Raw genomic sequence first — 16,968 nt, 5'->3', positions numbered from 1 at the left:
GTGTATTGGATGGGAAAAACAACAGCCAGGTAGAGGTCAACACAAGTCAGCGTCTCCAAGAACGGCTCAGTGGGTAAACTAATACAAGATAAGTACACGCCCAACATGGTCACTGTGCGGCTCTGGCTGTAGGCGCCGACGCAGTAGAACAATGCTCCAAACACGCAGATTACTTGTACCACAACCGAGTGATAGGTCAAGACGTCAGCATGAATGAGCGCAGATGTGGAGCGCTGGCGCATCCATTTCATGAATCCCATGTAGAAGATGAGGATAGAAAGTGGCAAGAGCAAGAGTACACAGACGAGCGTGTAAAAAGAGTAGACGACCATGCTGATAGTGGAGTTCTGGCAGTTTAGGAAGAAGTTCCTGCCAGTGTTGTTCACGGACGTTCTGTCAAGCATTGTCTGGAAAATACAGAGAGAAAAACATGAGGGAGAGAAGAGAGCTTTTATCATTCATCTTATGCCCTACAGCTAAATGTTTCTCCGCTCAGAAGTGATTCTTTTCTTTCCTTTTATGATTGTGATGTCGTCAGATTAAAACAAATATTTTCAACCCAGAACTGAGCTTTGAAACAATATAGCATGACATATTTCAATTTTAGCGACAAATGAGAGCAGTTTAAGTTCCAAAGGAAATGGAATCAATTTTGTCACTATTACAATGATGCCATCAATAAATCAACAAATTGGTTGTGCTCGTAGCGGAAGTAGAGAACACGAGCAGAGGCTGCTGCTGTTTGACCAGTGTCATTCCAATGAAGCAGTAAAGTATAAATGCATGTATAAAAACTACAATGTACATATATATTAAGAAATTGAATCACCAGCTTTAAAAATCCGACAAAAAGTGTTTCGACTATGGTTAAATCATTCATCAGTCAACATTATTAAGTGCAATGTATATATTGTAAACAGACAAACCTTATTGCTTCAAAACATCAGAGGTCCCGTCTTGTGTGCATCTGTGATGCTATGGAAACAACTGCAAACAGCGTCCCGAATAATTTGCATGTTTCTAAACCTCAAATATAAATCTATATGACGGGCATTTTTTTCCCCACTACTGACGTTTCCGCCTTGTAATTCGGAAGACGACTGTATTAGACCAGACATTTTTAGAATAAAAGTAACAAACTCAATGAATGAAATCGTGTTAGGTTTCGGCAGTCCGCATCCTTTTTAAGGAGCCTAAAAGTGTTAAACACGATACCTTAGTAGTGGATAGTATACACAGTTACCATCAGGCACATGCACCACCTGGTTATTTTTTTGGTTGAGCCATTGGAACCTGTGGAAATCTGTGTTCTTGTCCCCCAAAGAAATGGGAAGGGGGTTTCATCAAGACAGGCTGTTGTTATAATTCATATCCAACAGGTGGCGGTAATTTCCTGGTAGATTGTGATCCATTTTTTTAAGCCAGTAGAAGAAGAACTAGACGTGTTTACTGACGGGCGGTGTGAGTCGATAAACCGAAGTACACTTTGAATTTGCCTTAATAAACATTTTTTAAATATATTTTCAGCGAATGCACTTATAATGTTTTGTATTCCTTTGTCAGTGCGTCTCTCTCGCACAGCCGTTGTCCGGTTGCCGTGCAGCAGGACAGTTGAGAAATGTTTCACTTCACGGTTTTTGTACTTTAGCACGTCAGCTAACTCTTCCAGTATTCGCCACTGTAACCAACCCAGTGCCAGACGTTTCACAAGTTCTGCCAAAACAAAAGCGGTTCGAATCGGCTGTGCCTCTGGTTTCTGGGGGGACACCGCCACATCAGGTACAAACAACACGAGTGTCACTCGCTTGCGGAGTCATGAACTTGATGTCACCCTTCTGCCCTCTTGACACTTGGACTGAGGACAGTAATAAACTCCATTCAGTATGTGCCGAACTTGACATTGCGTCGACTGGCTTTAACTTTTATTTGTCAAGTCTAAAAAAGTCGAAAAATATATGCTCTGTTTGTTTTATTAAAACCCCATAAGCATCATTTACGTCAGTCACTATCCCCATTTGATAAAAATGAAGACCAAGACTCTGGTGTAGTATGGCTGTCATGAATTAAAATGGTTCCTATGATATCTTGATCAGTCAAGACAACATGGATTATGCTGACTACAACATTTTAAACATTGGTCTATTTGCAGTGCCTCAGTTGATCCATGGCGGGAAGCTGGACTTTCTGGTGTTCGATTACCTCAGTGAGATCACCATGTCACTACTTACTGCCGTCAAAGCCAAGATGCCTGTGAGTTTTTTTTTTGGATAAATTCTGTCAATAGCTTCAATCACACATTGCAGATAATTTCATATATATGCTGTAGTATCTTGACTGAAACAATTAAGAAGATGGTAAAGTAATTCTCAACCTTGTTCTACTGGAGCAGGCATGTGGCGACAGTTGCAAATAAATCATTTTCCTTTCGACCACAGAAACAATGGGTAGGCCATCATTGAGAGCAGAAAGACAGAGTGGAAAAGATAGGGTGCAGGAACGCTATTGCAGCGGTGAGGGAACAAAGCATTGTTATTGATAAACGTCTAAGCAATGTTTATGTTTTGATGAACACAGAGAAGTGGCATGCATCATGAAGAAGCAAGCTTTTTAAAGAAACTATAACCAGTGCTGTAGACAGTAGCTGCAAGATGAGAAAGGAGAATAAAAGATTGAATCTGTTCACTCATATTGAAATGTAGCTTATTTTTTCCCATTTATTTCCCCACTCTATTTCTTCTTATAGAACATGGGTTATGCTCCAGATTTTGTCCAGGTAGCTCTTGCACCGTTTATTCATGACATTCACAAAAAAGGTACTTGAATATTTTTTCAGTTTTATTTGTTACATTGTCACTCCTCCTCCTGAATGAAATATCAAACTTTGACTCGTCCCCGTCCAGGTGTTCGTGTAGTCAGTAACGCAGGTGGAGTGAATCCGCTGGCCTGCGCTGAAGCCATCGAGGAAGTCATTAAGAAGGCTGGTCTGGAAATGAAGGTTGCTGTGGTGACTGGTGACGACCTTATTCCCCATGTAAGCCTGCTTCCACCTGAGGACATGAACGAGCATTGCTTTGACTGTCTCCTGTATATTTGTTTTTTCCTGAATCCTGAAATATTTATGTCTCCTTTGTCTTTCATTCATGTGTTTTTGCCTCTTATTGTTTCTTCTGTTAGAGAAACAGCCTCAGTGAGGTAAGAATGGCTGACAACAGCAAACACCAGTTGCCCAAAACACTTCACAGTATGAATGCTTACCTTGGGTATGAACACTCAAACAGCGTTTGATTATATGTTTTTGCTTGAAAGATTTTGTCAGTGTTATTTTATGTGTTTTCATATCCAGGGCTCTTCCCATACGTCGATGCTTAGATCTGGGCGCAGATATCGTGGTTACTGGCCGCTGTGTGGACAGTGCCGTCGTCCTTGGACCACTCATGCATTCAGTACGTTGTGTTGGCTCTATTATTGTCACTTTGATATCTTAAGTGAGCCCAAGCTTTTTGATAGTTTTCTTTTACATCCTGAAAAGTGAAACAAACATGTTTTTAAGCTCAAGCCTGTGAGACAAATGACCAGCAGATGGCACAAACTCACTACATTTATCTTTTGTAGTTCGGCTGGGAGGAAGATGACTTTGACTTGCTTGCAGCTGGAAGGTACCATATACCCACCGCGCGCACATTATTTCCACGTTATATCGATGTGACAGAAATGCCTTGTATTTAATGCATTTGGATCCATGCTCTTCCACGGGCTTGTAACCAAGCGTGCTGCATCGTCTTCTTGCACGCATCACACGTCCACAGTCTCACCCAAATTCAGATGCACATTTATTCTTATTTTATAAGGTTGAGCTACTAAGATTAATTTTAAAAGAAAATTCTGAGTTTGTCATTGTAATGTTTTTTTGGTGCTTGTTTAAAATGAAATGTCATTACAAAAAAAGTATTGAGTAGTCACTCTGTTTGTGTTTAGTCTTGCTGGCCACCTGATCGAGTGTGGTGCCCAGTGTACAGGAGGAATCTTTACTGACTGGCACAAAGTCCCCAACTGGTAAGTTGAGAAAAATGCAGCAGATCAGTGAAATTATATATTGTATATTATTTTTTGCAATGTCACACACAATCCATAGATATCCATGTGTTATTTGTAGTTGTATCAAGGATGTACTGTATATGAGCAATATAAAAGTTTTTTTTTTTTTTCCACCTGGTCCTTTGTTTGTTTCCATTTTATTAGATACTCTTTCACTGTATTTTGTCTTGCATATGAAAACCAAACATGCATGGTGATACTCAACAAAAGCAAAAAGACTATTATAAAGATGTTTTTATCACTTCAAATACATTGTCCTGTGATGTGGCTATTTATATGTAATACTTGGGCTATGATCATATGTTACCTCTTAGAGTGAAGTTTTACAACACTGCAAATGGTCATTTTCAGACGTTTTCATGAGCATCTGCAAAAATTAAAAACAATGCAAACATCATTTTTATTCTCATGTTTCACAATTTTCACAATCACTGCATTTTCATATCTCAGGGACAACATGGGCTTTCCGGTGGTCGAGTGTTCAAGTGATGGCTCTTTTGTTCTCACCAAGCCCCCCAAGACTGGTGGCCTCGTATCATTTGGTACGGTTGCTGAACAGTTAGTGTACGAGATTGGCGACCCTCAGCGCTACCTGCTGCCTGACGTCACCTGTGACTTCAGTCGGGTGGTCATCAAGGAAATATCAGGTAGCACACGCATTCAATATCACACTCTCAAAGATGTTGACCCTTCGCTGAACTGTTTTACATCATCTCTCATCCACCTAAAACAAACACATTGGGGTGTCTGCTTGACCCCTGCTTGAACTGCTCACCCTCCGCTCAACCATCTTATCAGCTATTTTTATTTACAAATGAAAGCCAAACATGCAGCCATCAAAAAACTGCTAAGGAACCAACAGCCTCTGCTGAACTCATCTTCACCGATAAGTGAGTTAATTGTTGACATTTTCACTCCAGAGCTTTCTGTAATCAAAATGATAAAGTGTTTTGAATCCTCAAGTGGACCAAAATGCATGTAAAATACAACTGCAGTGACCTACATATTCACCACCTGAATGTACTAGAATATTCTGGGTTTCTGACCTGGGAACTTTTTGCCTCAGAGAAAGTTACTCTTCCTTATACCATATTTGTGTTTCGTAAGGGCTTTGTATAAAGTCGCATTTATTATCGTTGTTATTGTTTTCATTTTTATTTTCAATTTTGGTTTCATTCATTTATTTATTTTTGTTAAAGTAGCGATTGTTATTCAAGGTATTATAGATAAGTGTTTTCATCTATTCATTCAGCTTATCTTACCAAACATCCAAGTGGTCCTTTCCCCAACCCCGTGAATAACAAAGTGATGTCTCATATTCCCCAATGGAATCTTTGCTAAACGCCTCATCACGTTCAACTAGCTCCTTTATACAGAGGAGCGTGTGCAGTGTCTGACCCAATTGAATGACCTGCCTCATCATTCCAGCACTCTCTGGATGTTGGCAACCTCTCTGCCAAGTTTTTGTTTTCTCACTTTTTTTTGGTCACAAATATACAGTAAATGATCTTGTTTCTTCGATTGCTCTGCCCCCACAGAACTTCAGCTCAGGACTGCCCTTGTTTCTAAACCTCTCCACTACGTCCAGAACTGTGTACAACTGATACCATTGTATTAGAACTTTTCTTTAACTCATTTACATTCTATATTTCATATTGTCATTATCAAAATTGGTGCAAAGTTCAATTTATAGTGTTATTTCTATGCTAACTAATGTTTTACATGTTAATAGTTTCAATTCAATGGCATGTAGTTGCAATGGAGACAAGAAAAATCACTCGGTGAACCAAAAATCACGGCTATGTAGTTCAGCTTCTGGTCCTTTTTTCACTAGCCTTTTTTCATAAGCATGTGCAAATGTGGGAGTTTGGTTGAGATCTGGGCCAGTGTCCATCTTGAATGGGGTCATGAACTTTTTGCTCTTGTTGCCGCTAAAAAATGTAAATATTTCAGTCTAATTGAAGTATTTGGGCAGCTCAATACGGCCTGACCGTTCCCTGACCCATATACTTCTCATCTGTAGCCTGGCGGAGTCTGGTTCAAGCTGAGGTGAAGGAAATTGCTGTGTAATGTTTCATTATAAAGGGGCTGTTGAGAACAGGAGCTGGGGGCTGATGAAGCACCTCTGAAATGTTAGCAGATGGTGAGAGAGCTCTAATAAGATTTATAAAATCAATTTATGAAGCTTAAAAAACAAATGCAGTCCAGATTTTCCAAGGAAAAAAAAGTAACATGCACACACACACAACAAACACTTATTATTTTTTTTTGTTGACAATATATGATTTTTTGATATATATACTCTACTGAGCTTAATACATTAACAGGCGATCCTTCCTGTTATGTATGTTTTATTTTGTCAAAATTGCTGATTTTTTTCAAAATCAAGTGCATCAATCATTTTCTTAAAACTATCCAAAACACTGCAGTTATATATATATCTTATTTTAAGATCAAAGGCAACCCATCTGCGTATCCTCGACTTCATTCTTTCTGTGCAGTGATGAAAATGTTCATGTCCATTGGTTTAAACTGCCAATATTCTGTTGTTACAGTTTTACTGGCAGGTATTGAATATAGAGTGATGTTAAGGAGTGACCATGTGGTGGTCTTATGATAATCTATAAGGCAAGTCCGTGATCTAGTTCAACCTTCTTTCCCTTAAATGTTTTGTGTCAGACTAGGACATCTTCAGCATAACACTTATTGTTATTATTTTAATTTGTTTATTTATATTAGTCTTTGATGCCAGGACACTCACTCCCTTTGGAATTGAGGTTTCATATTGGACCCTGAATCTATGATTGATATTCATTGTGTATTTCATTGGGCTGCATTCATTATTAACTCAAAGTTCGGGTTTTTCCAGTGAGGTGGACTGAGAGTTAGGATTTATGTTCAACGTGTCTCTTCATATCAGGAGTGGATGGAGGAGCTGTCAAGGTCACTGGGGCCAAAGGACTTCCACCATCGCCGGACTACAAGGTGCACATTTAGACATGTTTTTTTTTTTTGCAGTCCACGAATGTGTGGTTATTTAAGAAAGAATGCTCGCAGGTGTGTGCGACCTACATGGACGGTTTCAGAGTCACAGCAGTTTGTCTAGTCGGAGGACCAAGATCGGAGGAAAAGGCCAGACGAACTGCAGAAAGCATCATCAAACGGTGTGTTTGAGCATAAGATTCAGGTGGGATAGAATTATTATTTAAGCTTGAAGAGTAAGTAATCAAAGCTAAAGAAATATTTAGCAATACATTAATCAGAGTATGATCTAATTCTCATTTTTGTGCTTCAGATCAAAGCGCATGTTTAAACAGCTGGGGCTGGAAGATTTCAGTGCCGTCAACATCCAGGTCCTGGGAGCCGAGGACACCTACGGCGCTCACGCACGAAACAAGGTGACACTTGGTTATGAGACAAATATAGTTGATGTTTACTGGAAAGCCTGTAGATGGCACAGGAAAAGTATGTCTAGACAAAAAGTGATATTTTCAGATTTTCATTTCTTATCAATATTGTCCTTTCACTGACTCGGTCTTCTCTGTGAATCTCTCATCCCATCATGTTTTTTGTGGATGCATTTTTCTCTCATACCTTCATTGACTTATGAGAGCCCCACAAGAAGCAGAGAAACTCCATTACTGACTTTCAGTTTCGTCTGAATTACCCTTCTTCATCCCTAAATGTCATCCTGTGACCCTGTAGCCAGGAGGAAAGGAGCCTCCTCATGTCACCACAAATGGAAAGTAAACTAGAGAGAAACTGTGGGGCAATTATTCTCTTTGCCGGTTTCACTTTTTCCCTCCATGGAAAATGTAAGCCTGCGTTTCTCTGTGAGAATCAATTTGCGTTTAAAAAGGTGCTCTGGATTTTGACGTTGACTTAATAAGAAGTGCAACAATAATGGCTTTGAGGATTTAATTAGTGCTCCCAGACTCCCAGAACTTGGCTCTTGTTTCACCTTTACATGAATGGCGTCTTCGGTTTAGACTCAGTGAATGACGACACATGCTCATCCTGAAAGTGAGGTTGAATTTGGTGACTGCACTGTTGGAGTTGCTTTTGGCGACTAAAATCATATGAAATTAGATGGAGCGCAGGCTAATAGACCACTAAAGTCATAAACATTTCTCGTCCCTCCAGGGCGCCAGGGAAGCAGTGATCTGGATGGCCGTCCACCACAAACAGAAAAAGGCACTTGAACTCTTCTCTAGAGAAATTGCTCCTGCAGGAACTGGCATGGGTACGGCAAGCTTTTACCTATTTCCCTCTAGGACAAATGACAGTCACAAAAGAGAAACGCAAAACTGAAGTGGGTTTCCTAAAATGAAAGCTCAACTACAGTGCAAACTGGATGGGTGCGTGTACTTGCCATGACATGGGCATTTGGCCTTCTGGGCCATGCACATGATGTCTGTAGTTACACAATTAAGGATGCTCAGTTTAAGTCTTCATCAGTCCAATGCCTCATCATGTATCTGAGACAGTCAGATCAGGTTGGACAGCCTTTACACTTGACGTTTTTGACACATTCATTTTTTTCTTTGCTCTATTTAAGATCCCAAGAGGGACACAAGTCAGTGCCAGTTCCGATCACTGTTCGGACGACAGCGATGCTTGGTGATGGCCCTGAATAGTGTCCTTCATCAATATTAACTTTTAAAAAGTACTAGATATTTCCTATGGTTATTTTCTGACTTAAACCTAAAATTCTCTCTTGCACATAATGAGTTTAAGCAGCCAAGCCTTTTGGAGAGGCTCAGCTTCCTGCTTTAGACTCCAGATAAGGAGGGTAGTGACCAGGGTGAATTTTGAGATGTGTTTATGCGTAATGAGTTCAACTCAAGGACAATGTATTTACTGTATATTCCGTCAAACGCCACTTGCTCTCATTTAAACCACAACAAATAGTTTCAAATATACCGACTTTTTGTTTGCTGTGGTGCTTCCTGTTTTTACATATAAAAGAAAAACAAATCCTTTTCACAGCACCTGGACTGACAGGCATTGTGGGCGGACGTCCCAGAGTGTAAGTAAAAACACTGAGGTTTTCAATGTTGACCATTAGGTGGGTGATATTTAATGTCTTAACTGAATGTTTGATTCACATGTCATATTGAACTTGATAATGTTCCACCTGTGTTGCAGTTATTTCCATCACCTGCTCTTTTATTTTGATTAATTAATTTATTTATTTTACCAAAGATCCCCTGTGTTGAAGCCATTTTTCTTCATGCACCCCAAGAATCTGCTTCAGGTTGGTTCAGCTTTGATTTCATATTAATCAATTGTCCAATCCTGTTTTGTTCACTAGTGACTTTTTAGCCATTGTTAGTCTTGTTAAAATGTTAAATCCTTACTATTTTTTTTTTTTTATTGTATTTATTACTGTGGTTAGAATGCTAATTCTTGAGTTAAATCGATTGATTTTGTTTGCTAGAAACCACATTTATGATTTCTATTTTATCTTGTGATTTGTGGATGATTTTCTTTGCAGGTTGATGTTCACATGGGTGGACAGCTTGTTGAGTCTCTACTGCCCACAGAATCACACACACCTCAAGAGGAAGCTTCTCCGAGTCCGTCTGAGGAGCATCCAGATTCTGGTGAGCCTGTCACTTATATTTATATCCGCCAAGGAGGTTATTGAAAGTTGTTTTCGATTTGTTTGTCCATGTTCAGAATAACTGAAAACGTTATGAACAGATTAGGATGAAGTTTTCAGGAAATATGTGAAATGGGACAAGGAACAAATGATAACATTTTTGGGACTGATCCGGATCACAGTCTGGTTCTAGGATTTTTTAAAAAGATGGTTCAACAATGGGAGATTGCAACAGTATTGGCATTTGTACCAGATTGGCATTTGTATCCAGGGGATTTTCTTTTGAAGGATACTGGTCACTGGGAGATTGTGTTGGTGTATGTTTGCGCTCTCTGAGTGCTTTTCTGGTTTCACAGTACATTAACAGTAACTGTTTACATGTGGTCCAAGTTGTAACACTTGGGAACGTATTTGTTGGAAATTAGAGCTTTGACTCTGATCAAGCTTTGAAATTTGAAGCATGATTTTAAATTTATGAGAACATGATCTAGAATGGGAGTTATCGACATCCAGACTGGAAAAAACACTCAAAACCTCTTAAAAATAGATGCCAACCAGACTATTTAGAAAGGTTCAACCATGAAGGGGTCTATTTAAGGTGGTCATTGGGGTTGACGCGGGCCATACACAGCGACCAAAAAAAAACCCATCGGCATCAAATGTGAAAATCAGGGAAGGTAACAATACAATGCACAGAATGGAGTCAGAGAAAGAAATGCAGTGATTGTAAGGAGCAGAGAGCAGAGAAAAGTGCTTGACATACAGTGGAAATGCATGAGAGTGTGTGGAGGTCTGGTACCAAGCATGGAGGTGAGACGTTCTGGTAACGTGAGTTGAACAGGTCCTGTACAGGAAAAAAAATGGGGGTGGGGCCGACGGCAGAACAGCAAAACTAGGAGTGTGGGACTTGTTTTGTATCTTCTAGTTTATTAATTTATTTTTTTAAGCTGAATTACATTAGGAAGGTTCTGCTAAAGTTTGTTAGAATGGTGAGTTATTCCCGGATATGATACTGTCCTTACCATTGTTGACTGCACGCTTCCAACAAGGCTATTTTCAATGTGTATGGTAATAATAACAATAAAGCATTATTTATATATCACTTTATAGAACGCTGTTCACAAAATACTTTTCAGGCAAAACTGATAAGAATGTTGACACTTGTTTGATCACAAAAGTGGACGGTTAGACCTTTGGTGAGCAAGAACGAAGGAAACGTTGGGAGGATATCAAAAATACAAAAATGCAAGTCTACAAAAGTACATTTTTATCAGGAATTTAAAGTTAGTGGTGCATGTTTTGTTTCGGATCTCTTCTAGCAGACTGTCCCAGATTGTTCTCTCTACTTATATTAACAAATTTGAATTAATTTGACCTTTGAAGTCTGATTGCTGTAGGAGAGGGGGGGTTGGCTTGATAAATGAAGAAATGCATGACTTATTCAAAACTAAGATGGAAAACATAAGTGTGCCGCAACTGGCCCAAAAATTGCTGTGGTTTATTTTGCTGAGCTCCCTGAATTTGTTTCCTCGTATATCTTGAGAGCATGAGTTTGTGATGAGTACCTGCATAAAAGTTGTGAAGATGCATTCATACGTTTGAAAGTTGCAAATCTTGCTTCCTTCCAGACCTTCCCAGTGGAAAGCACAGCTACCGACTGGAGGAACTGGCCTACACGAGAAGTGGGGACAAAGGAGACAGCGCCAATATCGGTGAGAAATAATTTGTTCCTTGCATGTTAAGATTGTGAATTTAAAAAAACAGACAATAATATAATGTAATAACACATCAAGTTATTTCCCCTCCCAATCAGGAGTTGTTGCTCGCCACCCGCTCTTCTACCCCTACTTGAAGAAACACCTAACATCCTCTGTGGTGGAAGAATACTTTGCTCATCTAATCCAACCAGGCGTTCACAATGCTGTTAAACGGTAAGATATTAAGATCCAAAATTACTGAATTCACCCACCAGCCATCCCCGGTCCTCGGCAGGGGTAGTAAATCTGGGGAAAGTAGTATACTATCCAAATTTAAATTAGAACACACAGAGAGAGAGTATTAGTGTTTTACACTCGAAATATTAAGTATAAAGTATAAATATCCATTAAAGTTAAGTGCGCTTAGTAGTATACATTATCATGTCTTTATTTTTATTTTTGTCTTGCATCTTTGTTTAAGTAACATTCAATCTTACCCAAAAGCAAAAATAAATAAAGTGATTCTGATTAAACTGAAAAAAGCTGCCATAATGTGTCTAAAAAGCCTGCTTTTTTTAGGGAACAGCATAGTAATGGCATTGTAACTACTTTTACTACAGTAAGTGAGTGACTTTCAGCCATTGCGGAACCAAGATCTACTTTTCACATGTTATATTCAGATTGTGTTTTACCTGACTAACATACATATTCACCCTTAAATGTGTAAATTTCCACTAAGAGGATTTACATGAGCTTAAGCAGCCCCTTAATCCTGTTTGACCCTGATTGACCCATGTGGAACTTCAGGGGTTCCGCTTTACCACTTAATAAAATATGAAACATTTGAAGACCTTGTGGAATTATTTGTCCCAGGAAAAAATGTTTTAGAAATATTTTAAGCTCTTTAACATTTTAGCCACATACATCTTAGACAGCATAATAACATCTTATTGGCCTCAGCAAATCTCTGAGCACAAAGTTAATTGATTGTGAAATTGACCTTGGACTTTCCCTTCGCTGTGACATAAAAACAAAGCAGAGAACATCAGCCTAAACCAGAACTAAAACACACTGAGGATAGAGCCCTTCCCTTCAGCAAATCACCCTGACAGAAAATGAAGGAAGCAATTGTGGTTCATTGCTGCTGAAGCCTCTTAACATCTCTTTCACAAACTAGAACATCCTTCCAGAAAAAGCGGTTTCTGTCATCATTTAAACATTTGTCAAGGTGAATATTCTTTTACACCATAGTGTTTGAGCTAGAGACCCTTCAGTCTAGCACAGTCAACGTTGACGTAACCGATTCTTAAATCAGTTGGCTTGAGTTTGAAAAAGCAGTGCACATATTCTCACTCATATCTTGACTCTTATCCCTGAGAGCCATGTCACTGCTTTATCTGTGAGCCAAGAAACAGCAGATTAGATGTGTTTGACATTTACATGTTACTAACAGTCTGTAGCTCATCTGTTGTGCTAGATAGATTTCTATGGCAAATTTGAACTCCATCAGCGTGTGAATGACCGTGTCCCCCACTTTTGTGTTAATAAGAGTTGCTGTGACAAACTCTGCAGACCAGAAACACCTCAAAGCTACAAGTTAGCCTCAGAATTTTAGAGAGGCAATGCATATTTCATTTTAATAGGTTGGAACGCTGCTTCTTTGAATGACCAGAATTATATTCAGTGCACAGAAATAAGTGTGTCTGTCCACTGCATGTGCAGTGTGTATGTGCGTGCGTTTTTCAATGTGTACTGCATTACAAGAACTTGGAAGTTTTCTCTCTTTTGCCATTTGTGAAAAATGTCAGCGGGAGGATTTATAGTCTGCAAGATATGGTCGACAGTCTGGAAACCTTGGTGGTAGACACCTACTTATGATATTAACAGTGTACAGAGAAAGTCCAAGTACACAAAGTGTTCTATTAAGTGCATGTTACTTCATCCCAATATGAGCTGAAATGTTTGGCAAACTTCATGAGATATACTAAATGCATAATAAAAATAATTGTAAGGTACTCAAACATACATTTTTGACACCCTTTGACACAGTAACTCAAAGTCACCAACGTCATGTGATGAATCAGGTTTTGTTGTGGGAGTGGACAATCACAAGGCCTTACGCACAGTATGTAATGTAGAGTATGGAATTAACTATTTATCTTATCAGTAATAATTTTTCTGTGCCACTCGCTGTTGAGGCTTCACATGACATTATGTTCATTTTCAGGGATCGGTAGGTGGCGCGCTTGGTTTAAAAATGATATGATATGATAATAAAAAGGTTGTTCAAATCCAAGATTTTTGAGCCAAGAGTGCCATCTAGTGGCTCTGAAAATCAGGACACTGTTTCATGAAGCCTCATCAGCTTGTCTCTAGTCGTATCTTCTGTTATATATTACGACCATTTATGTCACAAAATAATGTGGATGCTTGTTATTCTATAACTATTATAGGTAATATAATATTATGGGTTATAAGTAATACCTAGCTGTTTGTTGTGCCATACTCAAATTCTGGAATCAGGTGTTTACCTACGCATTTCTAACGACAAAAAAAACAAAAAACAAACCTAAAGCACAGTGAACAGTATTGAGTCAAGGCTATGTAAAATGCCCACTGGCTCTGATGCACACTAGCATCTGTGTTTGCACTGCCTATATAACACATTCCTGGTTCAAGGCGAAAGAGCACATGTGGCACCCCCTGCAGAGGCCAAACGTGGTTACGCCGTGACTCAGCTTGCGGTGTGTTTGCAATTACTGTAATGAAGAAGTGGAGGTTGTTAAAGTCTCTGACCTGCATCCCGACTCACACCCTGAAAAACACTCACTGAGCCCACAGACGCTTCATTGGTGCCCCTCTGGCACTTGTTAAAGCCCTTGCAGACCAGACACATACTTGTGTTCAGACCAAAGTCAAGTTTAAGCACTGGATAAAGGTTGAATTCAGATGTTTACAGCAGATTCAAGTGAAAACAGACGTGTGGCTATATAAACTATGAATTTGTGACATGTCCAGTGTGTCCTAGCTGTTCACCCCCAAACATCTGCATGAAGCACAAAAAATATATATCAGAATTACAAGATCTTTGGTTTAATACCATGAAAGTGGGGACACTTATGGAACAGTATATCAAAAACAGCGTAAAAACTTTTAAAAAAACGTTTAAATCTAAGGACAGCACAGTGCAGTAGTGGAGAGTGCTGCTGTCTCACAGCAATAAGGTCCATGACTTGAGTCTAGTTTTTGACCACGAGGTGGACATGTTTTTAACTTTGGCTCTAAGAATCTTTGGATTCATTCCGAGAGTGTCCAATCTTTGATCAAGACATACTTGTTTAAAATGAAATGTAATTCATCACAGGGTATGAATAAGCCTCACTCACTCATATGCAGTCCAATAAACCCTCTGGTAATCGAGTAAGTGGCAAAACACGTGCCCATAAAACTCAACTTGAACATCGGGCTTGTGCAGTTAAAGCTGTGCAGCTGTGTGACGTCTCATGATTTGGGTTTCTTCCTTGACCTTCTGTTGTAGGTACACACTACCGGGCATCCACGGCCTCAACTTTGTTCTGGAGAATTCTCTGGGTGGGGGAGGGGTGGCCTCACTGCGCAGTGATCCACAGGTAAAGCGTACATAACACGTTTACTTCAGGAAAGCAACAATGTCGGGTTGACTTGTACCCAAGGTTTTATTTTGGAGTGCTTTTCACAGCTTTCCCCTCTTCACCCCCTTTGTTATGCAGACCCTCTTGTAAAAGTTTTATACTGCCTCGCTGGAATCTGCAGCGACATCAAAGGGGCACACAAACCTACCATTGCCTCACAATGTGCGAGCACTCACACGCTCACACTCGTTCCAGCCTCAAAGCCGCAGCACCCACTGCGTTGAATCCAACACCCGAAACATGCGTTCAAGAGCTGACAGTCAAACCCTGAAAAGTGTTTTGCTTTTGACAGGGGAAAGCCTTCGGTCAGATGCTGTTGGACCTGAAGCTGAAGGGACTTCCTGACCTGAAGTCACTGGTGGACTGAGAGGTTGGACTGACAGGGGAAACGTGGGCCGACTGATAAACATCAAGTATTCCATCGTGACGCTGTCGTTGAAGAGCAACTCACAAATAAGCTTTTTGAAAATACATTTGAATATATAACATATTCATCTTGGCATGCAGCAGAATCTATGGTTCTATGGATCCAAATATGATGAGATCATGTGTGGGTCCCTTTAGCTCTAGAGAAATTAAGGGTGCTGTTTCAAACCTAATGTTTTTGGTTCTACTGTGATTCCAGGAGTGGTTTTTAATTCGAGAATATGTAGCTAAGTGGGAAAGTCCAAATGCTCCACAGATGATTGTAGACACTGGCAGGTTTCCTTTCCTCGGTCAAACTGAAAATGGCCAATTCCATTCTTTTGAAGGGTCCAGATCAACTTAGCTTATACCCAGAACTTTTCTACAGCTTTCTGTCCATGCAACAGACTAAACTTATGAATCTCCATAATTTGCAATAGCTAGTATTTTTTGTCATTGATCATACTACTCCAGATGAAGTTGATTGTGGTGGTGATGGTGATATCAATAGGTAAAAAAATTATGTGAGACATTTTATCATGTATATTATAGTCTGTAATCCAGCCTGTGTTAGCCTTAACAAGATGTTGTTTTTTGGGATGCGGAATCTGGAATTCAGATGAAGATTAATTAAAAAAAACAAACTAATGACTTCCAGATTTTGTGGATGTGACACCTGATTTACAGTAAACCCAAAAATCAAAACATCAGATGGCTGATTTCTAAGGAAACAGTGATTAACCCTAACCACAGACACACACACTCACTTCTTATGTGCCGTTCTTGGCTCACTACGGTTTCATCCCAGTCATTTTGCTGACTCAGGTTTGTGAGCTTAGTATAGTTCATGGTCTGTTGATGGCGCTGCGTCCTCCCTGATCATCTGGCCAGGTTTACTGACACTGGGCCATTGTTGACCTTAAACCCCCTGGAGCAAGGTTCAGGTTTCAAAGGGTCTGGTTCTCCAGCTCAGCAGTCCAATCAGAGGCTTGTGGCCACGCACCTCCATCTGAGTGCATCGGTGCCGTTTGCCGCAGGAATGCCAGTCTCTGAGATTCAGTCTGCTGCTCTGTAATTGCAACCAGACTGATCCTTGATGCTGCTTCAGGCTCGGATGAGAGCTCCTCTGACTCACTCCCAAATCTGTCTCTCCACTCACATCAGGCCACAAAGTCATACGTGCATTGTGAAATGGACTCTTTTCCAGTGAATAGCAGCTTCCTGTTTGTGCATGCTTCGTCTATCAGCATTACTAACTGTACGGACTATTTACAGATATTAAGAATGAATTTGTGATCCAACCATCAATATGATGTGATGGCACAAGCTTTTGATATGGTTGTCAACCCAAGTATCAAATGCTGATCAATAAAATGTACAATTTTACCGTCATCCTGCCATCGTGACATTTCTTTTTCAGTCATCACCGGAAGAGATTAAAGATGTTTTGTTGAGCTGCATGTGTCATACAGCCTCTAGTGTGACCCTGGCGTCT

The 16,968-nt window shown here is 39.8% G+C and overlaps 1 protein-coding gene across 3 annotated transcripts; it reads left to right on the top strand.

Annotated features, from left to right (window-relative positions):
- Positions 1-1,436: 1,436 nt before the first annotated feature.
- Positions 1,437-16,856, top strand: lratb.1 (lecithin retinol acyltransferase b, tandem duplicate 1). 3 transcript variants are annotated; one of them, XM_053860978.1, is made up of 21 exons: positions 1,734-1,779; positions 2,150-2,250; positions 2,436-2,510; positions 2,744-2,813; positions 2,901-3,031; positions 3,175-3,260; positions 3,344-3,443; positions 3,613-3,656; positions 3,976-4,053; positions 4,546-4,742; positions 7,016-7,080; positions 7,153-7,259; positions 7,391-7,493; positions 8,239-8,338; positions 9,085-9,124; positions 9,301-9,352; positions 9,593-9,701; positions 11,329-11,412; positions 11,514-11,631; positions 14,936-15,026; positions 15,361-16,856. In XM_053860978.1, exons 4-21 carry the CDS (start codon positions 2,747-2,749, stop codon positions 15,433-15,435), a joined length of 1,647 nt encoding a protein of 548 aa, XP_053716953.1. In that variant the 5' UTR covers positions 1,734-1,779; positions 2,150-2,250; positions 2,436-2,510; positions 2,744-2,746; the 3' UTR covers positions 15,436-16,856. The 3 variants fall into 3 exon arrangements, with proteins under 3 accessions (XP_053716951.1, XP_053716952.1, XP_053716953.1); XM_053860976.1 differs by lacking the exon at positions 2,436-2,510 and having other exon boundaries at positions 1,437-1,779; XM_053860977.1 differs by lacking the exons at positions 2,436-2,510; positions 14,936-15,026 and having other exon boundaries at positions 1,437-1,779.
- Positions 16,857-16,968: the final 112 nt, after the last annotated feature.

Source organism: Synchiropus splendidus, chromosome 3 (genome assembly GCF_027744825.2).
Source record: "Synchiropus splendidus isolate RoL2022-P1 chromosome 3, RoL_Sspl_1.0, whole genome shotgun sequence".
NCBI lineage: Eukaryota > Metazoa > Chordata > Actinopteri > Syngnathiformes > Callionymidae > Synchiropus > Synchiropus splendidus.
The sequence above is the reverse complement of the archived record's forward strand: the minus strand, read 5'-3'. Positions and strand labels throughout refer to the sequence as shown.